Source organism: Tyto alba, unplaced genomic scaffold (assembly GCF_018691265.1).
Source record: "Tyto alba isolate M040663 unplaced genomic scaffold, T.alba_DEE_v4.0 Super-Scaffold_16, whole genome shotgun sequence".
In the NCBI taxonomy this organism is placed as follows: domain Eukaryota; kingdom Metazoa; phylum Chordata; class Aves; order Strigiformes; family Tytonidae; genus Tyto; species Tyto alba.
In genome coordinates, this window is record NW_024881278.1 from 15020782 (window position 1) to 15048413 (window position 27632).

General features: G+C 45.9%; 1 protein-coding gene across 1 annotated transcript; it reads right to left on the reverse strand.

The window, feature by feature from the left end:
* Nucleotides 1-24: 24 nt before the first annotated feature.
* LOC104365796 (calpain-2 catalytic subunit) lies at nt 25-27632 on the reverse strand. Its single transcript, XM_032989192.2, has 21 exons — nt 27395-27632; nt 26441-26510; nt 18377-18495; nt 17868-18001; nt 16846-17014; nt 14852-14935; nt 13227-13312; nt 12650-12724; nt 12267-12427; nt 11743-11912; nt 10529-10540; nt 8844-9055; nt 7519-7555; nt 6580-6645; nt 5946-6003; nt 4881-4945; nt 3685-3753; nt 3041-3119; nt 1906-2022; nt 1405-1463; nt 25-755 (listed from the first exon to the last, which is right to left on the reverse strand). Exons 1-21 carry the CDS (start codon nt 27629-27631, stop codon nt 732-734), a joined length of 2103 nt encoding a protein of 700 aa, XP_032845083.2. The 5' UTR covers nt 27632; the 3' UTR covers nt 25-731.

Here is a 27632-nt window from a genome sequence, read left to right on the forward strand (position 1 = left end):
TGCAGAAGGAATAAGTCATACAAATTTTATTTCTACTGTTTTTATTTAAATACTTTCTTGTATTTCAAAGGAAGATAAATAAGATACAGGAAATCAAGATTCCACCTGAGAGCACAGGTTTTCTCTTGGAAGAGTCTGGTTGCCAATATCCTCCAGCTACAGGCACATCAATGGTCAGGAGGGAAAGACTTGTCCATCTAGTTTGGTCAGGTCAAACATATATTTGCTACTCAAATTCTTCAACAAATATTTAATCAGAATAATGGTGGGGCTTGACAGAAAGCATACAAGGTACCCATATCTTACCTAACCACCAGTATTCAGGGATATCTAATACCATCCCTTTTCCAGTTGCAGATACACAGGAGGGAAGGGAGCTGTTGTTCAAAAAGCACTTATTAAACCAGGCTGTCAAGCTATAATGAGCCTTCTTCCAGAAGTCATGTAAAACACTTTAAATACACAGATATTAGTAAAGCAGTATTTTCAAGAATTGCACTGATTTATACTAAATTAAAGCTTTTGTACAGAGGATAGTTAGTAGTAGATAAAGACTGTCAGATCCATAAAAATGAGGTGGTTGAAGTAGAACGCTTTCCTTCTTATAACTGTGCAAAATTTGTCATACATAAGTTAAGGCACATTCATGTTAGGATGCTGCTTATATGTTTGCTTGCTTATCTTCACCTGATCTTGCTCTTTTTGAGGTCTCCTTAGCTGATGTCAGTGGCTCAAATGACAGTAAAGCACAGCCACTATAAGAGAGAAGAAAATGGCCCAAGGTTAAGTTTAGTAAGAATACCTGTAGCATGATGAAGAAACTCTATTGTTACAGAGGTAATTTTAGGATCTTTCCTGAATGATTTAAATTTGTATCTCAAGTCAGAAGAGTTTTGGGATGATGTGCACATTCCTCATGTAGGCCAAGAAAAACATTATGTTCAGGTAATAAGCAAGTTGAACACATGTAGGAGGGTAGTTTTCTCCTAACTTAGTCCTTTGTAAAGGGCACACACGGTGCAGATAGAAGCAGATGTGGTCAATACCATGAGTCACTACTGCACCTACATTTTACCCTGTTGACAGAAAAGGCAGGAAAGAAGCCTGAATACATATCAGCCAAAGTTACCGCCCAAGTGGCATCACGTTCAAAGTAACCTGGCCTGCTTGTTAGAGAATACAGTGGGATGTAGGTACATTTTAAAAGGATAACCTTTTTAAGACTGCTTATAAATACACATGCTATATAAATCCAGCATATAGGTGAATACATATAACCAGCTACAATCAGTCAGACTGGAGCAGGACAGTTTCTACTGCTAACCCTCTCCTTTCCTGCACACACCACCACCACCCCACTCCCCCAAACAAGACAACAAATGTTTCAGAGCTAAATGAACTTACATTAATGAGGTTCAATTCTATTGTTCCAGTTTTCTCAGTATCCAGTTTTCTAAACATTTCTGTGGTAACAGAAAGATGACAGACAAGGATGAATATGGGAACTAATTGGAAAGCCTTCTCCTTCCTTATGCTTCAGGATCGAAAAGGAATTTAGTCCCAGATGCTAGAATTTATGGCAACGGTCAGCACCCCAAACCAGAAAGGGCCACTAAAGTCACTGAATGCTCATGTGCAAGAACAAGAGTGAACATTTTTAATGGTGCAGCCTATAATATTAACACTATTTGTCAATCTATAGGTGTTTACATTGATTTTTGGTTTTAAATCAACATTTAGTTGTTTGCATGGAAGACTGTCTGGCTCTGGTTCAGCAGCATGGCCTGGATTTACAGCTCAGCTTTGAAGTTGCTTTGGTTCCAGGACAAAGTTTTCTGAATAAATTATTCTGGACTTGAAAACACGAAGCAACAGAGTCTGTCTGGTTGTTAAGCATGTACTCACTGAACAAGGTTTCCAGCCGAATCAAACACCGGACAAAGTTATCAAAGTCAATGATGAGGTCTTCGTCAGCAAAACGAGCCACAATGATTTGATGTAACTGGCAGTTCAATTTGAACCCTAAAAATACAATGTCAAGGATTTAAAAAAAGAGTAGGAAAAAAAAAATACAAAAAGGTCCAACCAACAAAATCCCCTAGCCTTATGCATTGTCAGAAATTCAATTAGCTACTTCTGGTTAAATTCTCAAATTTTAAGAGTATTTACTCCATTTTGTAAACTCCCAACACCACCCTCTCTACTTGGAGTAATCGAGAGCTGTGACTAGGTCACGTGTGTTCTTCCTGCTGTGTGTGCTCCCACACCTGCATTCCTGTTTCCCAGGGGACACGGCCAATTGCTCCAGCTCATGGTCCTTCCCTGGGTGATGAGGTGGCTGCCAGACTCAGCCCACTGAGACCCAAGATGAAGCAGGAGCTTTCTGTGGGCAAATGCATCTCTATTTCCAAAGAGCATCTAAATCTAGGGACAAAAACAAATGCTGCCTCATCTTATACAGTGACAGGAGGGGAAAGCTCCAGAGAGCCCAGATACAGACGTTAAGATGGCCCCAGATCAGTTAAATTGTGGGGATCGTATGGCTCTGTGGTACCCCTCTCACTCACCATAACTCAGATTTGCTTTTCAGCACTTGCAGTAGCAAACTGACTCTTCTTTTAATGCTCTTGTGAGCATCAACCCCTTGGTCAAGCCACTTCCATTCCCTAGGTCACAGCATCCCAGTTTTACCAGCTTATGCCAAACCCACATATACCCAGAGAGACTCACTGAAAGACAACAGTACGCTGTTACAAGACCAGATTGTTGCTGCTATTTGTGCTTCTCCAAAAGCTGGTCACTAAAGAAAGTAACTGCAAACCTGTCACTCCTTTGAGATGCTTTTAGTGTGCCTGTGTGGCAAGACACTGCTACACAAAGCCAACAGCCCAGGCTGAGCATCTGGATTAAAGAGGCCTTCCAGGTCTGGGAACACAGCATCTTCCAGCTTTCAAGTGATATATACAGGAGACTAGTGAGCATCTATCAACCCAGCTTGAAACTGATACAATCCTAAAGAGAGACAGACCAATATAAATACCTGCTGTTTCCAATGCTCTCCTCATCTCATATGAATTCATGGTACCAGATCGATCCACATCAATTTCCCTGTAAATTTTCTGCAGAACACAAAGCCAAAACTTGTCAATAATTCAGAGTGTGTTTTGGCTTTCGTCAGAAGCCAAACATTTTGAAATGCAGCCTGCACATCACTTAGGAGCATTTGCAACATTGGTCTGAAGGGCTAGGTACTTATCTCTGAGTTCACCTAAAACTGGCTCTAGAAAGTAAGTTGTTTTAATGCAGCAGCCAGAGCAGATAAAGACTCTGGAGAATTCCTTGAACACCCATACACAATGGCACTATCGCTACCAAAGCGGCAAGACTGACACCGAACTCAAACTCACACTGTTAAGTGGGAATGCTAAACATATTTGGACATGAGTTAAAACAAAACAGAAACCCCTCCGAAAGTAAGGCAGGAAGAGAAGCAGCCACTCCTTCAGCCCTTCCCCCAAGGGCCCAAAGGACAAGCAGTCACACCCCTGAACTCCAAGGGACAAAACCCGGGGGACTGAGGACACAAATGCTTGTTGTGAGCTGAAGGGACAGGCCCCGCTTGGGGAAGCGTGATGGTACACATTGTATCTGATTGCATGTTCTCCCAAAAAGGCTGCGTCTTACCTGGTATTTCTGAATCTTTCTCCAGAGGGTGTGGAACTCCTTCAGTCCCAGTTTGCCACTCCCGTCATTCTTCTTTGAGTTAAGGGCATCTTTCTGGAGGGAAGGAAAAGGGGTTTCCCCTCCCTATGCTGGGTTTATTTACGTGGACAATTGTGACTTAATATTTAAAAAAAAAAAAAAATTGCAATTAAGAAAAGGATGCAGGTCCCCTCTGAAGGACCCATCCTGTTGAATACACAAGTGATGTCCCAGATGTATTTCTAAATCAATAAAGATGCCTGATTCATTTAAACTGTGATCAGTTCACAAGTCCCTTCTGCAGCTCCTTTGGCAGCTCCGTATCTTTTCAATACATGTATAAAACAGCCAAGATGATGCCATTTTTTTCTGTGCAGTTGGTTCAACACCTGCAGTTAGAGGAGCATGAGTCCTAAATCTGGATTATAAACAGGAAAAGCCACAACCAAGCCTGCTATTTGGAGGGCTTAAGTTCTCGTACAAACAACTAACAAAAGAACCTGGTGATAGCATCTCTTCTAAAAACTGCTAAGGAGTCCCTACAGACTGCTGTATTTTCCACCAAATTATAGCAAAGCATCATTTTATTTCAGTAATTTTCCCTTTTTCTAACTATGCAATTCAACTCCTACCGCACAGAGAAGCTGAACACAACCTATTCTTAGACTCGGTCCTTCATCCTACACTTCTGCCCTTATTCTTAGGAGTAAAAGCTCCTACAGTTCAGCACACACTCTGCTTCCCTTATTTGTTTCCCTTGTTTTCTATCTGCCAAGTCCTCATGGCTTCACAGTGCCCTTGCCAACCCCAGCCAGGTAACAGAGCAGTGAAATGCACTCAGATGTGCATGTTCCAACTCTGCAGCCAAGGCTACACCACGCTGAGAGCCAGGTGCCTTTTCCCAGCACAAACATCACTTTGTCCCCAGCTAAATCAGAATACAGAGCAGCTGGGAAGACTTCAAAGCAGATCATCCTGCTTGATAATGGATTTTCCCCACTGCCTGAGAGAATGACAGTCAGCAGTAATAGCAAGGGCTACCACTTTTATTCAGGGGAAACAGGGTAAAACCAGCTTCTCCACGCCAGGAGTCACTAGTACATCAGTATGGACCCACCACCACAAAGGCAGCTCATCTACTTCACCACAGGCAGAACAGAAACAGCCTTAAAGGATACATCTAACAGGTCAACCATTATTTTGCATGTCTCAATACTAAAACCATCAGATTTAATATCTTGGCCTGTAAAGAAAGAACAAAAGACAGGATTATCATTGCATGTTGTATCACAGCACCTTCCTAAAGCTCATGAGCTTTGTAACCAGTGTATGCACATCGACCCTTATTTGCTTCCATGGCATCGGCAGCTTCCTTTGCAACTGATGAAGAAGCTTAGGGTGAAAGTTAGCTGTGATGTTTCCCCAAGTAAACAGCCCGGTTAGTCTAGCTTGTAGGGGTGCTAAAGCAGCAAGAGACAGAGATAAAGCTTTCCTGCCCTAATGTCTGCCTGCAAAGACAAGGGTGGACTTCTGTGGACAACATGGACTTTTGACCCATCGAGGTCAGTGGTAGGTAACTTCATGCAAGGGAAGAACGTTAAGTCAAGCTTGGTTACCAGCAATACACCTTTGCTAACTGGCTGGTGCGCACAGACATACAACGCAGTCCTGGCTACCCGGCTAGGATTTCACCTTGGAAATTAAAGAGACATTTCTCCAAGAACTTATTTCTTGAACCCTATTTAATGGAAAGGAAAATAACGCAGAGCCAAGCTCTAAAACACTTCACAGAAAAAAGATGAGCAGAGTTTCAGAGTTTCTCCTCCTCCTCAGGGACACGCCAGACCATTAGCTGGGCTACTGTTTGAATCCTGAGTGGTTCAATACTAAAGTAGCAGCAATACTTCCTCTTGATTATTATCAATCACTAAGCAAATCCGTCCATCCTCCTGGCAGCCAATTCCCAGCAGCAGATGCAGGGATAAAAGGCACCCATACGCTCCCTGCCAAAGCACATGCCCTGTGAAACACCCCTCCGGTGCAGGCGCAGCCCGGCGTTTCTGCAGCCCCCAGCAGAGGCAGAGATGGCACGTGGCGGGGGCCCTGCGGGGAGCCAAGCCACGGGGCCGGGGCAGAGCCCAGGGATTTGGCTGCTCCGGCCAGAGGTGCGCTCTGTGCTCTCACGGCCACGCTGGAAACCCGCTGGTGGCCAGCTTCAGCCGCGGCTGGAGGAAGGGACTTACGTTTAGCTATGATTTTGTTCAAGATGTTGCGCAGTTCGAAAGCGGAGATCTCTGCGTCCTGTGGGAAAAAAAAAAAAAAAAAAAAAGAGAAAAATGAGTTTTCCACTGTGAGCTGCAGACTCCATCTCTTAAGCAGCCTCTGAGTCCTTTGGGAGAGTTGGCCGAAGCTCAGACATCCCTTGGAGTTTGTTTCCCTCAGCTGGAAATGCAAGCGGTAAGCTCTCCCCACCTCCCAGGAGCACCATCAATTCCCAGGCACCATCACACCGGGCTGTGGGGTCTGCCCCAGCCCTCGGGCAGGCGAGAGCAGCCCCAGGAGAAGGCACAGCCCAGCCTTCATCATCTCCCGCAGGAACCCATGGGCCTGCACCAAGCACTCTGCCCAAGGCACAGAATTAGGGACCCGCAGAGATAAAAGTCGAGCCTGTAGTTCAAAGGGAGCAAAGATTGCTCGCTGAGGGGCTCACAAATCCGTTGTGTAAGCAGACGGTTAACCACGTAGATTTCTGCGTGCACAGTTATGCACATGCTTGAAATCTGACTCAGCACGAGAACTAAACTCCATCCTGGGGGAGGCTTCTCTCTTACCCACTCACCCATGTTACCAGTAAGATGTCAACAGAAGAATACCCACACTTCCTGCTAGCTGTCCAAAAAGCTTTTTAAAGCTGGGTTCAATGTCATCTTCACTGATCTCGGTCTAGGAGAGAGAAACAGAGAATATGGAAAGGAGGAACTTTTCTGCCTGAGGAGGACTTAATGCATTTCCTTGCCCCTGGTAAAACATAACTTAAACGGCAAAATTGAAAGTACAGGGTGCTTTTACTTTGATTTTTATCAGTTTTATTTTCAGGGGCGCCACAAAATGCTGGCCTTGCAAACACTGCATGAATTAAGAACTTTTGCAATGACTTTTACTAAAAAAAAACCCCCAACAAACCAACCAACCAAAAAAAAAAACCTTTAAAAATTTTAAAAATTCTTTATTTTATTAAAAAAATCAATACCAAATTCAGAACTTTACTGTTGCTACTGCTACTACTACTACTGTTGGACTAGCTGTCTTCATCTAAATAAAAGAAAGCAAAATGTAAGTTTTCATCTTGAAAAAAAAAAAAAAGAAAGAAAAAAATATCACACAGAGGGGTAAGATGCATTAGTAGGCAAAACATCCTCAGCTCTAGCAAGACTAAACATATGGTGAGCCACATGGAAACAATATCACATGCAAAAACACCCCTACGACTACAGGGCTGTGCTCCTGGGTTCCTGGAGAACAGAGGGAATTTCCCATGGGTCCAGTTACCTCTGCAGAGAATACCTGATCTCCCCTACCTGGGAAGCCCAAGCTCACCACTCTGGATAAAGGACAACACATGTTTCCATCATTGCTTATGATGTTTCCATTTGCTGGACATTGAACTGTGGATATTGAAAGATCTGTTTCCAAAGTGGGGCAAAAGTTCTTGATAATGCCTACAGAAAAATGCTGCCCTGCACAGGAACAGGCACTCCAACCCCACTTATTTATGACAAAGCCATCTCCATTTAAAACATTTAAGTGAAGATATACCTCTTCAAAATTGGCCTCAATTTCATCATCTATAACCCTAGAAAAATAAAGAAATCAGTATTATAAACAAAACAGGACACTTTTCTGACGCCCTTCCTTTAAGTTTCAGTTAAAGAGAAGTTCTTTACATGATGAGAATGAGTGTTCAAAAGTTACTGGATTAGCCAGCCACGGACACTGCACACCACCAGTGAAAGCAGTATTTTGCCAGCTCTGGCAACAAGAGTGTCAAAACACATTACAAACTGCAACATCCTGCAGAGCCACGGGCAGGATTTTGGGTCAGATAGAGCCCTTTGGGTCACTCAGTACCACTGCCTACAGACCTTAGCCCAGGATCAGGCTCTCAGGTATAAATCAAACTTTATCTAGTCACTTTTTTTTTTTTTTTTTTTTCCTTTTTCTTTAAAACAGAAAAAGGTGAGACCCTTAAAGTCATTTGGGCATGCCAGAGTGGGAGAAGTGTTTCATGCTGTCGCCAGGTGCTGTGGGAGCATCACACCTTCACAACACTTATTTCCCAGTTTTCTCACTGCTACAGAAATGTGCAACAAAAAGATTACAGAATAATAGAAAGGTTTTTGCTGGCTTCGAATTAGGGAACTTAAGACAAAGGATCCCACACCCCTTCCCAAGGCCTTAGCCCAGCTGATCTTTGAGATGCGACACATCTAGATTTTTTCCCAGCTTCACAGCTAAGTGTGGTTTGAGTCAGTTCCATTAAACCCCATTCTGATTTTAGCAAATGAACCATCTGGTTGAGCAAGTATCTTGAGTTTTTTTCCAGCCTGATCCCAAAGGCGTGAGATCAATGGTTGCGACCAGTGTGTTCTCAGACAGCTGAAAGCACAAGCATTTCTGTCTCCGAAGAAGGGAGCCCAGCCCTCCACGCTCTGGGGCTTTCTTCCCTCCACAGACCAACGTGTGCTGTGGCACCCACCTGCCTACAGCCCAGCAACAGAAAGTGTCTGCCCAGGTAGGGCTGGTGGTAATAATAACAACAACAACAATAATATCAATAACAACAATAATATTCCATTATAATAATTATTATACTATTTATTCTACACATTTCTCTTCCACCATTCCTGCCCGCTAAGTTTACTCAAATTTTCCTCAGTTGCACGTGACAAAATCGGGGACAAACAAGAACTGCCATGACCCCATCCACGCAGGATAGTTGTGTGTCCCCACTCCCCGTTCCCTGTGGGAAGCCAATGTACCCCAGCCCTGGGCTGCTACACCCTCCCACCCCTGCAAGAAGGACCAGAGATCACCCATGTGCCCACACCGCTTTCATATGGTTACAAATAAAAGCTACATACGTGGAGTTTGCATTTTTTTCAGAGAAGACTCGCAGACAGAAATCCCCATTTTTGTTGGGTTCGAAGGTGGAGGGCACGATGATATATTCTCCTGCAGGGAGCTTGAACCGGTTCAGCACTTCTCGGAGGTTGATAAAAGTGTTTGATTTTTCTCTTGCTTTGTTGGTCAGGAAAAAGTTTTTGCTCAGATGAATATTTGTCTGGCCAGAAAACTTATGAAAAGAAATTAAAGAGGAAAAAAAAAAAAAAACAACCACAGTTTGCATGTATTTGCATTTAAAAATTAAAAATATAATAGATATGTCAACTAGACATGTATGAAAAAAAAAAAATAATGTCAGTTCAACAGAACTAAAGAGAGAACAGAAAGGGGGAGGGTGCATCCCACCACAGCACTCCTGAGCTGTGGCTGCAAACGTGTTTTGCAGATCACCTCAATAAATCATTCAGAATAGGCTTATGTTTTGCCCATGATGAATGGTGTGTGAAGACATGTGGCAAACACTTCCACCAGCTATTGTTCTGTAAAGCAGGATGGCTCGTGCCCCATGTCCCTCTGGTCCCTGGAGCTGGTGCCACCAGGGAACTGCAGCTCAGCTCTGCCTCTGAGGTCAGGCTGCCTTAAGGCCAGGAGCCTGCCTACGGAGGGCTCCGAGATGAAAATAAGCATTGTGCATTGTAAAAGCATATTTGGAGTGTAACATCTTCCAGAACAAACCCTTCTGCGCAGGGTCATACAGGTGGGCTAGCTCAGCTCTAGAAACAAACATCAGGGACGTGCAGAAACCTCCCCCTTCCTGTCCTCCTGGATTTTTAAGAATGCAAAACCTGTCAAACCCGTTGCCATGGTGGGAGATAAAATTCCACCTTTTGGGGAAAAGTAAAGTCATGGGACTGTAGTTAGATCCTCATTTTTTATGGAAATCAGGTTTTTGGACCGCTAGAGTGAGAGCTGAGAGACTGACGAAGTACTGCTAAGGCATTCAAAAGGTACATAAGAAATTTAATTAACTGGCAGCACCATTTCCTCTCCTGATGCAACCAGGTTTCACATTAACAGCAGCTGGTTTGAGGGTAGCCTCGGGAGCCGTGAGGTGCCCCAGCAGCTTCCCATGTACCCTCACAGGTACAGCGAGCCCCTTGGCCAGGTTACCCCGGCATTCTGCTCAACCTCACTCCTTCTTCTGAGGAGCAACAGCCCGGAGCCATCTGCAGCCCTGCCTCCTACTGCACAGGCATCGCTGTGTTGTCACCTCCCTCTGGCCCCCCGGGCATGATATTAGCTACCTGCCAGTAGAAACAGAGAGAAACCCATAAAGACAGTGCTTAGGGAAATGAAACTCAACACCTCCCTGGAATATTAGTTGTTCATCACACACGAACTCTGTGCAAGCCTGAGAAAAGCAGCTGTGCTCTGGGGGAACAGGCGTGGGTCTGGGCTGGGAGAAGACACGTGGAAGAGCAGCTTTGGTGAGTTTCTGCAGTACAGAGAGCTCTCATCCCAATCCAAGACACTCTGAAAACGCAACACGGGCTCAAGGCCCCTTCCAGAATAAACAGCCTCTAATCTTATACTCTGCACAGTCAAGGTTGTCCAGCAGTGAAGGAAGATCCTCTGAACCGTTTATTCCCACAAGCCATTCAGCCCCAAGTCTGCACCTTGACCACCAATGCATGCTACATACCTCTGGGGGCACCTGCAAGAAGAAAAGTAGAGAGTTACCTGCTTGTTGAATGGCTGCTCCAAGGCTGCTACTTTTCACTGTTGGTTGGTGGGCACATCCACACTCTTGAAAAAGACTCAGCTCAAGGGGGTAGGTGAACGCTGAGCCCACGTCAGCTCCCAGCTCCATCATGGAGGCTGGTGAGGCTCACCCACAGCAGCGTGGGCACAGGCACAGCCAGGCCGGTCAGGGTTTACCTGCTGACCCTCTACCCTCTGGCCCACTATGATATTTTCTGTAGACTCAGCTTCTCTACTATTCTTCCCACCTTCTCTTTCACCCCCCAACCTTTCCACCATCAGGAGAGGAGGCAGGGGTTGAGCAAGACAAAAATGTGGTTTTCTGTTTCCTTGCGGGTTCAGGGGACCTAGCTTTGACTTAAACCTTTTTTACCTACAGGGACCAGATTCTCTGACAAGATCTTCCAAAGCTGGGATATCGAGAAAGCAAGCAGTCGCACATATTGCCTACAGCTACAGAGCAACCCACAAGCAAGACCCTTAGTCCTGCTTCCACTGCCAGTTAAACATGGTTGCTTTGCACCTTTGAACAAAATGTCTTGCTTAAGGAGTTACCATAGACACATTTCTGACCCTTCATTCAGCAGAAGGAGCTTTACAGGTGCTTTGGCTGGATTTTCTGCTGGGATCACACTTCCCAAGCTAGCGCAGGTGTCCCAGCTAGGGTCACATCCCTACCACGGCTGCTCTCATTCTGCTGCTTTGCACCACAGCCTGACTAGTGAAGGTCAGACTGGATTTCTGCACTTTTAATTTTGTTTTTTTTTTTTTTTTTTTAAAATACTTTTTCTGCTCCTCCATTTAGAAAGGCAGATTATTAAAGGTGAGAAGCAGCTTCTGTGAGTCATCTGGTCCAACCCTCTACTCAAAGCAAGACCTATATCAAAGTTAGATGAGGTTGCTCAGGACCTTGTCTAGTCTAGGTTTGAATATTTCTAGGAATGCATATTCCATCATCTCTTTGGGCACTTGTCCCTGTTCTTGACCACTGTTTTGTTGGAGGATAATCTTCTAAAGTGGACTTTTCCTTGCTGTGGCTGGTGTCCAGATCAACCCAGCTGAGTTTAGATAGAAAGTCCAGTCTGAGAATTGCACTTCCTCATTTATAGGGCGAGTTTTACATTTCTTCCCATGCACCTGTACTGCCTTACTTGCCTCATAAATTGCAAAGCCGATGGTATGCATGTCCTCTCCCATCTTCCTCTGCTTCCGCCGGTGCTTCTGAATCAGGCCAATGAGGAAAGTACAGCCCCTCTCGGGATCATCAGGATCCTCATCTTCTTCCTCCAGCTTGATTAAATACTGTGGATTTGTCCAGAAAGTGTCTGGGAAGTGGATTTATGCAAACTGCTCAGAGGCTTCTTTGAAAGCAACCATGCTGATACATACCTGTCAGCTAGGACAGGTGTGGCTCTACCTTCCAAAATCAGCTGTGAGAAAGAAAAACTAAAACGATCCCCTCCCCAGCCTTTACAACCACAACTAGACACTCACCAGGGAGCCACATTTCCCAAACACTTGCACTTTCTGGACATCAGTGCTGGATATTCCAGGTACATCCTCCTCCTCCTCCCCCACAGGCCACCCCAAATCAGTTCCCAGAAGCAGCACCCAGAGAAAGTACAAGTGGACAAGTATAAAGGGTCTCTTCCATCACAGTGGTGACCAGGTGCTCTTACTTGGGTAATTCCTGCAGCCCCCTGCAGTGGCTCCTCGCCTCCAGTTCCCATCCAGCTTCAGCAGGCTCCACTTCTTGTACCTGTCACTTGCTAGGGTGTCTGGAGTCAGGTTGCAGATCTCCAGCCGGGAGTAGTGTCTCAAGAAGTCGTTGAACGCCATCCTGTGGGAGGCAATGCCACAGGCAACGTCTCCTTAGGATGGACAGGTTTTCTATACAACCACCTTGTCTAGCCTTCCTCTCTCACACTGTTACTTAGCATGAGGATTTGCATTGAATTTGCTCACTCATCTTGGACAATGCACTGGGAGAGGTTACATTTTGTGAAGAAAGCAGAGGAGAAGATATTCCCTTCAGCCTGAATGGAAACCCAGTGCAACTTACCAAAACTCCCCATCTTCATGCCTCCTGGTCAGCCGCTCCCGCACCTCAGGGTCAATGCCACTCCAGTTCGGGCAGCTGAAAGACAACCCATCAGCTATAGGGTAAAGGTTAGATCCTAATGGAGCTGGTCTGGCACAATGATTTTGCTTTCTTACAGCTTCATGTGATTGCACTACTCCAAAATATCTATCTAGCTGACAGCAGCTCCAGGGGTCTCAAACCACAGCAGAATTAAAACACAGGGACCTGGGATATTCAATACCTCACTTCTTAAATATCCAACCTAAGGATCAGAAAGAGTTTTATTTGCAGAAAGTGCTAGTGCCTTGACTGACACAGCTTTATTTTAGGAAAAGGAAGATCCAGAACAAATACTGTCCAGCCACAAAATTAAGTAAACTCTGGCTTTCATTGCTAACAACAGAAAAGGATTTTCAAAGCCATTTTAGAAAGAAAGTTTTTGGTAGCTCACCACTGAACCGGGGCTGTTAAAGAAGCAGAAACTACAGAGAGGCTTGTAGGAGCCATCAGACCCTGCAGTAAAAGCCTACGGGCAACACACAAGCCTTTGACTCACTTGTCATTCCATTTTCCAGTCCACTCCACTTCCCCCCAGGGATTTCGGATTCTGATCAGCTTCTGCACTGTTCCTCGGAAGTTCACCTGATGGGATCAGAAGCATATGGAGAGATACCCAGGGACTCAGCACTGCACTCCCTTTCACCTCTTCTAAGGTAACTACATGACAGTAAGTATCTCAGTGCCACACAAATGCTAAAGTGTACCTATATACACAAACATCCACTCATCTAGTCCAAAAGCCATGAAAGTCAAACCAATTCTGAATGAGCTCCACACACCCAAGCCTGTACAGAGTAGGTTTATAGCACGCACAAATCAAAGCTCACAATAACCAAAATGTCTGTATTGTGCTGCTAAAAAAATTACCTCTGACAGGATTTCAAGCAAAGGGAATGCAAAGCTGCTACAGAACTGCCAAAAAGCAGGTAAAAAGGGATATTTCTCTAAAGTTGTCATCTGTGTATAAATGGCCTTTTCACGTTCAAATGCTTTTCCCCCCCCTCTCCCATATAATATCAGATGAGCCTGTTACAAGTGATGGGGTAGGCAGTCTGCCCGCAACCCCCCTTTGAGCAGAGGAATGCCCGGCAGTGTGGCAGCCCCTCCTCGCACTGCCTGCTACCTGCTGATCTCTGCACAGGCTGAGGCCAGGCTAAGCAAAGCTGCACAAGTTGCAGGGGGAACACCCCGTGTTTATTGGGAACACACGGCACTACTCCAAGGAGCTGGCATACCTCTAGAGCCCAAAGTCAAGAGGACTGCACAGAGTCCAGATATGATGCTCTGATGCCCAAGATGAACTGTCCTTACAGAGCCTGTACGTATCTCCAAGATAAAAGCCTGGCTAAATCATGCCTATTTGTGAATTAAGGTCAAACTTCCTCTTCACTGCTTTTGCTGTGAGAAGAGGATCAAATGCAAGCACATAAACTTGCCCGTTAGCAGTGTCTATCTCAGCACAGCATGCCAGCGGCTCTCTACACCTCACTTCGAAGCTTCAGAAATTATTTCAGAAACAATTATCGGTGAAGTAACCAAGAGTCCATTATACACGTGGAAGGATGCCACGATTTGCTTCCTTTGTTTTCACCTGTCTTACCCTCACCAGTTACCTACTCTTGGACAGGCACCTTGCGTTTGAACACCGTGCCCTGCTTGAAAGGCACCGTTTAGCAGGCATTTAACTGACAATAATATTTACTTTTTTAGCTTGGCACACGTCTCTTACACATCTTGCTGTGTGTTTAAGGTACAGTGCTGCCCGCTATATAGAAATGTGTTGACGGGCCCAGTCACCAGCAGAGGGTAGTGTGCCCTCTGCACAGAGCTTCCCACCACTCCACTCACTGGGAAATAGCAATGCTCAGGAAAAAGAAAAAAAAAAAAAAAACACCACCACTTTTTTCTGGTCAGACCCCCAAGAAGAAAAGTTTGTGCTTATCCAAAACACACCGACTAATTTAGTATTCCTTCGGAAAGAAGGGACTCAAAACCCGATTTGACAAAATGGGTGATACTCAAGAACTTGCAACATTGAAGATGAATTTGTGGCTGCCTTGACCTAGGGAGGATCATGCACAAAGCTTGCTGCATTTCACCTCTTTGGGGTGGCACACCTACCTCCTCTGCCCCGGTGACCGAGTACGCATGTCCCTTCACCAGCTTCTGGGAAGTGACTGCCTCTGTCTCTGCCGCACTGGTGATCTGGAGGAGAAAAGAAAGTTGGTGAGCATGGCTTCCCACATGCCAGGGACCCAATGGAGCAAAGATTCCCCCTCCAATGGGGCTTTAATCTCGCTGAGAGGCTGCCGGGGTGGTTTAGCTGCTGCACAGAGGCAACAAGAGGGATCCGTGGCACAGGGTGCGCACCAAAAGCCCTGCACTACAGCAAAGCTCCCTCCTGGCTACAAAGCACTTGGTGAGGTGCATCCCCTCTCGTGCATCTCCAAAAAGGATGCATGTGATGAACGCTGTGTTCTCAAGGGACCAGGAGGAATGCAGGGGTGACTGGCCTGAGGCTGCCCAGCCATCACCAGGGATCACACCCAGGTCCAGCAAGCCCCAGCGCTTTGCTTCGAGGTCAAAACACCCCTTCAACTCCAGTGCATGGGTGGGAGGTTCCCTCCCCCTTCCCCAGCACCGTCACCCTAGGATCTGCCAAGCAGGGGAGCAAGGGAAAAGGCTGCACTCTGGATACCATTTATACCTGAAGGCTTACCACCCTCTCACTTTTTTGTGGCCATTACAATACTTGGGCAGTCTGGCCTATAGACACTGCACAGAAAAGTCACTCCTTTCTAGAAAGTGACTGCTTGACATCTTGCTGTAATAATGCTTAACCCTCTATGAAATGTATGGTTGTCATTGCTTTCCTACCATTCAGAAAATGTGTGATCTTTAAACAAGCATATCTGAAGCTTAAAAAAAAGAGAGGGTGGGATCAAACAGGCAGGATTCCTGCTGTCAATTCATGCCCTATTACTACCCCGCAGTGCACTCTCCATGTAATGCTTAACTTTTGTGTCCCTATTTATCTCACAGAAGACACAGAAACATTTTACAGGATTTTTTCAAAGGCTAAGCTCAACAAGAATTAGTTTACAATATAGAAAGTGTCAGCACTTACCAACAATGGAATATATTTATTCCCCCCCACCCCTGACATGAGATTTGTAGGCAAAAATCCAGATGTCAGATTCTTATCTAAATGAAAATGAGTAAAACGGGCCTCAAAAGTGCTGCAAAGTTGCATGCTGACATTAACCAAGTGATTTTCCTGCTGTGAAGCTTCCCTCTCCTGTAACTCTGATTTAACTTGAAAAATGGGAGGAAACATTTGAATTCATATTATGGAGTTTTTATAAACAGTTTACCTTCCCTTTAGACAGAACTAAAATGTAATCTCATTTGGGAGGAAGGTGATTATCACAGTAACAATATGTAAGACTCATTTCAGTAAGGCTAAAAGTGATGTTGAATCATTACTGGCAGGATCCAAGTTCCCCTTCTTTTCGTTCAGGTTCAGCCTTTGACGATGTGTTTTCTCACAAAGCCTTCTAAAGGCCTCCTAACTGTCTGAGCCTCCCTGCTTCAAGAACAGAGCCCAGATTTTGAGGGAATGTTTTGGTACCGTGTGTGACAAAAAAGGTGACACAAAGATGGAGGTTGCCACCTCTGAGCATCTGACTGCAGGAGCCATTAGCAGCAGCTTTCTGTCCAAAACCATTCAGCCTGTACCAACCTGCTGCCGAGCTACAGGCTTTCTTAAGAACAAAGATGCTTATCAGGACCCCTAATGAGTTCCCTGTATGATCTGTTACCATGAACCTATGAAAGAGTGAAAGCTCTAGGTCTTGAGGAAGAAACACAAGGGAGGCAACAAGCTTTCACACATGAACTAATTAAGTCTACATTTCAACCTAACCCCCAGAAGAGCACGTGCCTGGCTCATGCTCTTGGGTCAAATCCTCCAGACACAAGGAAAAGCAGAGAAGCACAGGCAGAGGGGACCAGCATCCCATGTGCACCTCCTGCAGATGGACCACGGGACCTCCCGCCAGCTGCCTGTGTGCACAGCAAGAGCCGAGTGTCCAGCAATGAGCCCGCTAACTCACGTCAATGGAGCAGCCAAGGAGAGAGCCTTTCTGAAGTGCCTTCTGAATGATTTTGAAGAGGTTGGGTGGTGCTTTCTGCAGCTCATACCATTCCGCAATTCCACCAGTGAAGTCCTCGAAGCCTTCGGTGGTAGTGCCACCAGAGAGTGACTCATATGATCCATTCAGCCTGCACAAAAGGGAACATGCACACACAACCATCAGGCTTCTTATTTTTCTCTTCTCACGCACACAGCCATCAGGTTCCCTATTCTCTGCTCTTGCAGAGGGGCACTCAGTCGTGCCAACAATCACAGCATTTCTGCTTTCAACAGCACCACAGCAGCTACGAACACGCCCTCCACTCAGCTTTGCTTCTTAGACCTATGTACGTAGAAAGCCCAGCATACACAATCATGTATACAGGTTGCAGGTTTAGTTGTATCAATGACAAAAATCATGAATTCTACTTGAAGAAAAAATAGTATTAAAAAAAATCAAGACCAAAAAATTAGTCTCTCTAGTTGCACACAGTCTTTTAATCCCTTTAACAATGATGGGTCTCAGCTGATCTAAATTAGTTCAATTTAAGCCAGTTGAAATAGTAATGCTAGACAGCAGAATTCTTCCCTGAGCATCCCAAAACTGGAAATTTGGATTTCAGCATCTTCACCTTGGGCACATGGACTGGTGTGCTTTGCACTTTGAAGCACCGCAGCTGCAAGACCTCACAGGTGCGTAGAGCGTGTGAAACAGCTTCCCAGGCCCTGGTGACAGGAGGCAGCACTCTAAGAACAGCCTTGCCATGAGATGCAAGGGCTATTTTTCTTGGCTAGCAACAAAGCCAGTACTTTTGGCTACTTGTCTTAAGCACCTGTCAGCAAAGCTTTATTAAAGCAGCCATTGTGGGATACCCCAGAAGCTGTAAAGGCTAATAATTAGGCTGACATTCTAAATGCATAGTATCCGTGCTGTTGAGGATGCTATGGGGAAGCAGAGGCGTTGGGAGATTTGCGTGGGGTGAAAGCCTGGCCTCGACTCACTTGGCATAGGCCTTCTCCAGCAGCGCGCTCCAGAACTCGCTGCCCTCTGCCGAGTGCACGAAGAGCAGCTCCCCGTTCTTGGTGGGCAGCCTGTCATCCACCACGACGTCCACCCACTCCCCGTACTGCCAGAACTGGAAAGAGAGCACAACCGCCTCGTCACCACCCCATGCTGTGTGCTCAGGTCACCGGGATGTTTATCTGCTAACACCGATTTCCTAGAGGAAAAGCAATCCCTCTCAAAGCCAGCTTCGCCCACCCTGTTCAGGAATGCACATCCTCAGCTGGATCTGCCGATGGGGGAAGGACCGCAAAGACAGCCCCAGCTCCCAGCACTTCAGTTAGAGGTTTTCTTCCTTCCACCATCATCACCCTTCTTGGATATCTCCATTTTTCTGCCTGGCTCTGATATCCCTCAGTGTTGCAGGAAACACCACACAGAGACACACTGCCAGCAACACTGGCTCCTGGAAAACAGCACTGAGGGGGAAGGGCTGTTTTCCACCTACCTGGAAGTGGAAAATTCCTGCATATTTATCCTGGAAACTCTGGTCTTTGGGAACAACACGGGCCAGAATTTCTTCATTCAGGGTGAGAGAGGCAATAGCGGCCAAGAGCCAGCAGTCCCCTGTATAAAAGAAATAAATAAAAAAAAACACTTTTCATTATTCAAACTTTATTCTTTATTTTTTGTATTGCAAAGGGATTGTGCATTATAACCAATAATCACTTCAGCTGTGAAGAGATGATCCCTCCCATCACTTTACCTCCATGACAGATCAAACATATGTACAGAAATACCTGCCATTTCCAGGAAAGTGTTGCATTTCCTCAAGACCAAAGTAATAAAAGAAAAGTAAAAGCAGGCTTTTTATGATCTACCAACACAGTTATCACCCATGCTGGGACTGTTTGAAAGAAAACTTAATATTCAATTGAATGTCTACAGGTTAGGAAGCATGGGGAAAAGGCAAAGAACAGGGCCTGTGGGCACATGCAGGTACTCAGGGATGCAGTTTCTCCTCAAAAGGCCAGTGTCTTCTCAAGCATAGGCTCTTTTCCTTTCCCTCCTTCATGTTTAATAAATGCCTGTTGACTTGCCATCCAGAGACTTATCCTACAGACAAGCTCCCTTTAAGGTCTGTTGCCAGCCTCCTATCAAATAGGAGCTCCTTTCACCTTACACATCTCTGGAGGCTCTTGCTAGAGGCCTCTCTGTTTAGTCCACATCTTGTCTCTGGTGCTAGTCACCACAGAGTCAGGAAAGGTCTGAAGGCAGGCTCTGTTCCCCTGTCCCACACACCTCTTCACCCTTCTTGGGATGGAGCCAACATACACTGCGCCTGCGCACCAGAGCCCCAGGGCCCAGGCTGTCTGGACAGTATTTTTCCACACCATCTCCTACCAAGCAGATGAAGGAGACGACCACAACTATATAAACATTACCTCTGTTTTTTTTGTAATTATTTTCAGAAATTAGTGCTACTTTAACAGAGTGGTTACCCTTCTGCTCAGCTACAGGCCTCCTGCAGCCCATTAGCAAGGTGACTAGAGATTTAAAGACCCAGCTGATCCCCCAACTCCCGCAGCCCAACACAAAACTCCTTGTTACGGTTACCAGATTTGCTGTTGCCTTGTTTTGTGAACACACAAAAGTCAGTGTTACACATCAGATCCCAGAAAATGGTCCTGTGGCAATGTGTTGATTCAACAAACGCGAACCAGCTGCAGCTTCTGGCAATTCAGAGGCCAGCAAAGCAGTGCTCTCTATACAGGCAGCTCTCTCCTATAGGAAAAGGGTCAAAAGCTCACAGGTGAGAGGCTGGGATTCAAATGGCAGATTTAATTCTAAGGCAGCTCTCGAGGGCCACCCTCAGGACCAAACCCATCACTACTCAGCACAAGGAAGAACACAGACAACGGGCAACTCCCTCCAGGCTGCTCATTGCTTTTCACAGCTGATCCCCAGCAGCAGCTCTATGCTTGACATTTGTTCCATGGCCCTTTTCACATCTCACAAAAGGTGGAAGATGTGAAAATGCAGAATAATTTCAAAACCTGAGATGCTTTTACTATTCCACAACCTAGAGGGGAAGAACCAAACATAAAGCTTTTCCTTCAGCCCTGCCTCTGGCTGCTTGTACTGCAATAGATAAATCATCATGTCACAGAAGTTTTTCATGCAGAAAAGTCACCTTGCCATTCTCTTGTGACAGATTATGAAGCAACAAGGATGTTCCCCTCACTCCGCTGTGACAGCACATCCATCTCACCCCACAAAATGGCAAGTCTTCTTGCAGCCTCCTTCATGATACCAAGACCCTCCTTCCTGGGAGCTGTGCACCTTCTGGTGCCGTGGTACATCCCGAGGCACCGCCAAGCACAGCAAATGTGCTGGTTGGGGAAGAGATTTGGGTCAGAAGATACTAAGAGACATTTTTAGTTGGGCTAATCTACAATTAACAGTATGATCCTCTGTCCCCTGGCTGTGCGAGGGCTTTAGCAGTTAACCTTCACAGTGATTCTCCTTACAGAGGAGGAAGTTAAAGGGCTCAAACAAACCAACCCTTTGGTCAAAAGGCAACAACAGGACTTTAACTTCAGTTCATCTTAGATCTGTGCTATCCCACACACAGCCTGACTGCACAAAGTTATTTTTGTGTTGTTCTTGTTTGGTTGTTTTTTTGTTTTTTTTTTTTTCCAAGGAGTCTTCAAACCAACCTGATAACACAGTAATCATTTGGGATAGACTGCTCAGAGATCCTTTCTGTAGCAAGGATACCTGTTTTTATTAAGTCTCCAAAACAGGTAGTTTCTGAACAAGAGTTGGGGTTCTCAAAGTCTGAGGGACAACTTGCTGCTAGAGAACAGCCCTGGCACTTTGACTGGGCTCTTATGGGGTTAGGCTGAATTAATACCATACTAACTCTGAATTAATATCATACTGTCTCCACTCCTTCCTCCCTAACTTGTTTTTCTCCCAGTGACACTCATCTTGTAGCAGGTCAATTCATTATCCCAGACAAAAAAAAGTCTTTCTGTCACCTTACTGAATTAGAGGTTACAGCTTGTGACTAGAGAACTAGTCTGGATCAACTAAGCAGTAGGTTGTTATGCATTTGGCAGCAGAAATACTGTATGTCAGAGACATTGTGGGAAAACAGGAGAGATGTAAATATACACGTGCCCTGAATCAGCACACACCGCAGGAGAGCTGAGCGTTCTCCATCAACCCCAGCACTGCACATCAGCAGATAACCCTTGGCCTCCCCCACAAATACTCCTCTTCTAGCACCCAGGAGCCACTGGGTGTTTAAGGCCAACAAAATCCTAAAAGAAAAAGGAAAAGAGCAGGGATCTTCATTCTCTCTGCTGTGACACTGTGTTCCTGCTCCAGCAGGAGCTATCATTCACACCTGGAAAAAGTTAGCAAGCCCTAGTGAGACATTCAACTTCTAACAAACAGCAGTCTCAAAGCATTCTGAACACTGAGAACAAGCATGAGACAAGTCATGAATATACAAACTGGTAGGTTAACCAGTCTCATCTCAGTATAGAAGCCAAAAAACTGAGAAGCCACAGACAGGTGCCTGCCTGAGCAGCAGAACAACCCTGGCATACATCCCATGCTCTGCAAGGCTTTTACAGACAGACACACACAACTTGGAGGTGAAGTGACTCTCTGGCATCTCAGATCTACACTAGCTAGATTAAAAGTAGTACAGGTATGCTTACATAGATTACTAGGATGTCTTCACATGGTTAAGCAGATTCATGCTCTCATTCAGACTAAATCAGGTAAACCCAGAGAGAAACTCAGCCTGCTCAGCACCACTGTGCTGGTCCTAAGGTACAGCTGTGCAAGACCATACAGCTCTTGGTCTCTACAACAAGGCTGGAGGCAGAGCTGAAGGCACTTTGTGCACGCCGGATCGGGTCGGTGGAAGCAGCTGGAGGCGTGTCCTATGCCCCTTGTTCAGAGTCAGCTGTGGAGGTGTTTTTCCTCTCTATTGCTCAACCTGCAGCATTAAACCAGAGTTCATGTTGCACAGCCTCACTAGACCAGGCAAACTTGACTATTCCAAGAGATCCCCAGGGCATTTGACATTGGTGTTACTACCCTCAGAAAAACTGTGCTGACTTAAATTAGTAGCAAGTCTGGCTCAGAGGGCAGCTGTCCCACCACTCTTCAAAAAAAATATTAGCGTTTCTATTCCATAAACAAGGCAGGGCCTGGGCAGGCAGAGAACAGATGAAAGAATAAGTGCTTGACATGACCACAGTAGCTTAGGATGCCTTGGTCAAGAAGCTGCTCAGGCATCTAAATTAAGAGCATATACCCTTTAATGCTATAATACATCTTTGAGTCAGATTTCCTCTGTAGATAAGAAGCACTGAAGTTTGAGGAGGAGGAACTCCCCCCAGAGGACATCTAAGCCCATAGGCAGAGTTTATACAGAATTTCCTTTACTTTCTAGCTGTCCCATCAAGGCAGACATGAGGAGAAAGAAGCAGGAGGCTTTGTTGTAAAATCTCTCTCTTGAGCTTTATACTAGTTTCTAAGGAAAATCTGGAGTTAGACAAACATAGATCTTAACTCAGACAACTCTAGACAATGTCTTCTTGAGGTTAAAAAGCAGATGCAGCATATATGGGAGACACATCACCCTTTGGTTTCCACACTTAAAAGTGCTCAACAGTCAGGATATCATCTCTCCCTTGCTGAACAGTCATCACTAAAAGTAGACCTGATAATTCAAAGCCTGGATGAGGACAGATCTTGTGATAATACCTGGAGTTTTAGTCTGCATTAAGTAAGCCTGAGCAGGGTCTTTACCAAATAGCCTTAACTGTAAGAGCTGTTACTTTTAAGTAAGGCTCTTGACAGCGACTTTCCCTTGATAGAGAAGGAAAGTCCAAGAGGAGGCTAACAGAGAGGTTTCTTACATGAAGAATTTGAAAGGAGTGTTAGCAAGGTGAGGTTAACCATGGAGAATTTTTGTAAATGCACAATACAATGGGCAGAACAAGGTTTTCAGAAAAGGGAATAGTATCAGGCTGTGAGTTTATTTATATTAACAAGAAGTACTATTTTTTCCTGTCATGCTTCCTTTCTGCTGCTATCAGTGTTTTAATTCTTATTTCTATACATCCATCTCTGTATTTACCCAATCTCCAGCTATAAATGTTACAAAAAATTTAATTGCCAGGCAAGCATAAGTAGCCATAAGGGCATAAAATTGGCCATTCTGGAGAGCAAAGACAAGCAAAGCATCCCCATGAAGTGCTTGGAGGGCTGTAAGCAAGAGGCAGCTCCTCCGGTCACTGCACAGCCCACATAAGAATATGGGGTCAAAGAGAAAATGTACATTCAGCCAACCACAGACATGTCATTATTTCAAAACATCCATAGCTATAGATTAACAATTACATCAATGGCTGAATGTCTTTATATTACTACCATGAGACTCCAGGAAGTTTTCTGGTTAGGAACATGAGGCTGTGGCCACCCACTTACAGTACAGTGGTTGCCAGCATGGGAAAACCATGCAATTTTCTAAATTAATCTTACCCAATTAATTTTCCACACATTTTTATTTGAGGAGGAGATACCTGTGTTTAAACAGCAGATGAGAGCTACTGCGCTGTGTATGCCCCAGTGTTGTGATACCATGGTGACATCCCCTCCAAAGAAGGCGGTTAAGGGTGAATAAGCTTCCTCTCGGCAGTGGCTTTGGTTCCTCCCCTCTGCTCTAATGAGTCACCACATCCCATGTGCTGCCCTTCTGAGCCAAATACCATCACTGACTTCAGATCTGATACCGCAGAAATAACTCCAAATGCTCACCTTTAAAAGTTTCTCCTAAAAAGCAATAAAAACAGAATAAAGGATAATCCAAAGCCCAAGGGTCAAAATTTTAAGTGTCTGGAGAACCCAATGAACTGCTGCCTTGATGAGGGGACCACCTTTTCTGTGCTGATGATCAGCTGTGCCTTTTATGCATCTCAGTATCATACAGACCAGGTCAAAAACAATTAAACAGATTTATAGGCTACACCTGGCACACAGACCAGAGACTCTTGGGCTAAAGGGAACATAGGTTCCACTGCTCGTTAGCTGAGCTGTGCAGTTACACAGCCCCTGCCAGGAAGCCTGTTGCAGCAGCCATGGGCACATGTGCTTTGGATGCCTCATCTGTCCCTGTAGTATCCCAAGATGTTCTGAATGGCTGAGCAACAGCGATGAAACTCCACATGGGTATAGGTCTACTGCCTTGTGATCAAGCCTTTTGGGGGATAAATAAGACTACAAAAGCTTCCTACAGAAAAAAAATCAACATTATAAAAAGTACAGGTTTCCAACAGCACCTGACATCTTCCAGTGCAGTCTTCTCTGTAACTTCCAAACATGTGATAAGACATCAGTCTCAGCACACAAAGTTCAAGTAAATAGAAGCTCAAGCAAATGTATCTATGTAAATGCAGGTGTGAGATGAGGCAGTGGCAAAAAAAAAAAAAAAAACCCAAACATTTGTATAGCACATCTGCTAGCCTCGTTGTATGAAAAAAACCCAGAGATTCAATACAGGCGCTTAGTAACTCAATGGTTATATAGAGAAAAAAATCAATAGCATCTAATTTTTAATCAACCACTAAACTGTCATATAATACCAAAATCCTGCCCAGATTCTTAAGAAGATAGTGAGGTGAGTCATAGCAGTATTTAGTCATGGTGAAAACAGTAACACAAGCAAGAACATTAACAACCTTCTATTCAACTACTGGTTCAGGAGATAATATAATACAAGCTGTGAGTCAGTTCATATCCTTTGGTGGTACCGTATAAGCTCACGTGAACATCTGACTGGTCCAAAGATCATTAAGACAACAAATGCTTTCATCAATTTAAACCAAGGTTTGGCATTAGTTTTCAAGTCATGGATCTGCTGCTGCTAAGTTACAAATCTTTCATTACAGTGCTCTTGCTGCCACAACATCTGGATAGAAAAGCTGGAAGCCTGCAGAAGGCAGAAAGCAACTAAGTGCCTTCAGAAATTAGCATCTATGCAGAATGACAGCTGTTGAAATGGCATTACAATAAACCGTCAGTTCACACTGAACTACTCCTTAGCTGTGATGTTTCACAATAAGATAATAAAAATTAAAAAAAAAAAAAAAAAAAAAAGGACAGATATTTGGCCTGTGTGTTAAGCACTGGGATGTGCTTTATGCCAAAGCAGTCATGGTAGGAGACGTGATATCGGACAGAGAGAGCACAGAAAGGAGGCTGGTGACATGCCAAGGACTTCACCAATGACACAACAGAGCCTAATCCATGCCACAGGTGATACTGGGGCACAAGGAGAACTAAATTCACAATCTAAGTATATTTCATTGTTAGGGCTTTCTACACAAATTGTATTTATTTGTTAAAGCACCAACCTGAATAACTTCTGAAAGAAAACATAAGCACACAACATGTGGAATAAGCTTCCCTATCCATTTTATTTTCGTACATGAAAACACAAATAGCAGCAGCAGGACTAGAAACTAAGAATCCGCAACATAGCTAATACTATGCCAATGAGAAGCAAACAAGCAGAACGTTGTTCCTTTGCCAACTTCACCGCAAAAGCACAACGCACAGCACATATTAGTCACGTTTCCCTACACTGAGAGCTTTCCCTTGACCACGCAATCAGCCTAATCTAAAACCCTCTCCCTAAAGTTACGGAATAAATAGGCGTCTCACTGCTTCCATTTCAGCTTATTTCCTCTCACATCCCCGTGGCTGCCCTCCTCGCCAGCCTCCATGCTGCCTTCTCAGAGGAGAGGCATGGAGGCACCCAACTAAAACCCCTTCTGGCTGGCAAGGCAGGAGAGGGGCTGTGAGACTGGGATGGCTGTGCAGGCACAGCCAGGTTAAGCCACCCACTTCCCGCTGTCCCCTGGGGCTTCCCCGCAGCGCCCGGGGATCCTCCGCAGCAGCTGCCCCAGGGGCTGCCATTGCACAAACTTGGTGGCAGCCACGTCAAAAGCAGAGGGCTCACAGGCTGGCCCATCCCTCATGAAATACCCCTGTTTTGTATTCCTCAAGAGCTGGCGAGCAGCTGGGAACCCCTCTTTATAATTTTTTTTTTTTTTTTTTTTTTTCTGCACTGCATGTCTCCAGGTTCCAGGGTGTTCCCCCTGCTCGACACCACTCTTTCTCACTGGGGAAAGAAACACACCACTATGCACTCAACTGCTCTTCTAAGCAGACTATTAAAGGCGGAAATTAGTCAAGCTACTCTCAGGCAGATGGACATGAAAGGAACTGTTAGAGATCAGAAAAGCCACCACACCAGTCTGTGCCACCCCTGCTCGGTGCAAGCAGCAAGGCTGTGCTCAGCAGCCAAACACACATGGTCCCTACCTTCAGCTGCTGAGGAAAGGCAAGAAAGATCTGATCTAATATGAAGAGAGTTGGTAGGATGCAAAATGATGTAGTTACAGAGTTACAGCCTAATATAAACTGTGGTGTCCTGGGGCAGCACCTGCAAGGAAAACTCATCTTTCTGCCTCCACCTTACCTAAGGCCCCTTGGCAGATGTCTGTGCGAGTGGCTCCTCCGGCTATGAACTGGGGGCTGGAACACAGCTCCTGGGAACAAAACAAGCCTGGCATTACATATATCCACAGGTAAGGGAAGGAACAAGGCCTCACTTGCTGCAAATTTAAACACACGATTGACCACAGCAGATGAACACCACAGAGACGGAGCGGGTCGGGAACACGTGCGGGCACCAGAGATGCTAAAGCGCGGTGAGAACGGGAGCTGGTGGCCAAAGCTTGTGGGCAGCCATCTCACTTCACAGTATGTGCCAGGAGCTCCACGGCGTTTTTACACATGTGCACACACCGCTCTGCTATTACCTCCCCACCACTGACTACGTCAGGGTCTTTCAGAAAACGCCTGAGCACCCCGGAGTCCATCTGACCCGCTGGCTCCTGTGGCCAGGCAGGGCTGCTTTGGTAGCCAGAGGCACGGGCTAAGCAAGGGCTCCAGAAGGAAACCTCCACATCGCAGTCAGCTCGTCATCTCTCTGCTAAGGGAAAGAGTTATCCCAAGCGACACCCCTGAGCGCTACCCAAAGCAAGAGGTTTATCCCCACGGAGAATTCGGGCCGGAGAGGCAAACGGCTTTTTTTGCTGTTCGTTTTCCAGATGGAGCCCATTACCCTGCCTGCCTAGAGCCCGGGCGAAGGGACAGCCCCAGTGCTCAGAGCAGCCCCAGCCTCCCAAAACGGGCGCACCGGGATTTTGCAGCCGCCCAGGGGGAGGGGGCAGCGGGTCTCACCCCAACCCGGGGCCGGGCCACGACCGGAGAGACGCGCCTCCAGGTGGGTCGGGGGGGGGGGTGGATTGCAAACAGGCCCCACAGAATTAAATCCAACCTAATTTAAGGCGGGGAGGGGGGAAGAGGAAAGTCGGGTGAAAAGGCGGAATGATGCTACCGGGACTCCCCCCAGCCGCCGCCGCCCTACCGTGGGTCTGCGCCAGGCGACGCCCTGCGTCTTGTAGGAGCTGGGCCCCAGCTCTCGGTAGCCGAGGGCGGCGGGGCCGGCGGGGAAGGAGGGGTCCTGGAAGAGCCGCCCCTCCCGCAGGCACTCCTGCCGCAGCACCCCGAAATCCTGGCCCAGGTAAGGGACGGCGTGGCCGTGCCGCCCGGCGCCCGCCGCCGCCGCCCGCTCCTTCGCCACCGCCGCCGCCATCCCCGACATC

Bases quoted from the DNA above. Each gene is read 5' to 3' on its own strand.
- LOC104365796 (XM_032989192.2), bottom strand. From the start codon at position 27,631: ATGTCGGGGATGGCGGCGGCGGTGGCGAAGGAGCGGGCGGCGGCGGCG. The intron at 13,313-14,851 runs GTAGGTGTGCCA...TGATCCCATCAG, and splicing joins CGGTCACCGGGGCAGAGGAG to GTGAACTTCCGAGGAACAGT. The intron at 4,946-5,945 runs GTAAGTCCCTTC...CTTTCTTTACAG, and splicing joins GAACAAAATCATAGCTAAAC to GCCAAGATATTAAATCTGAT.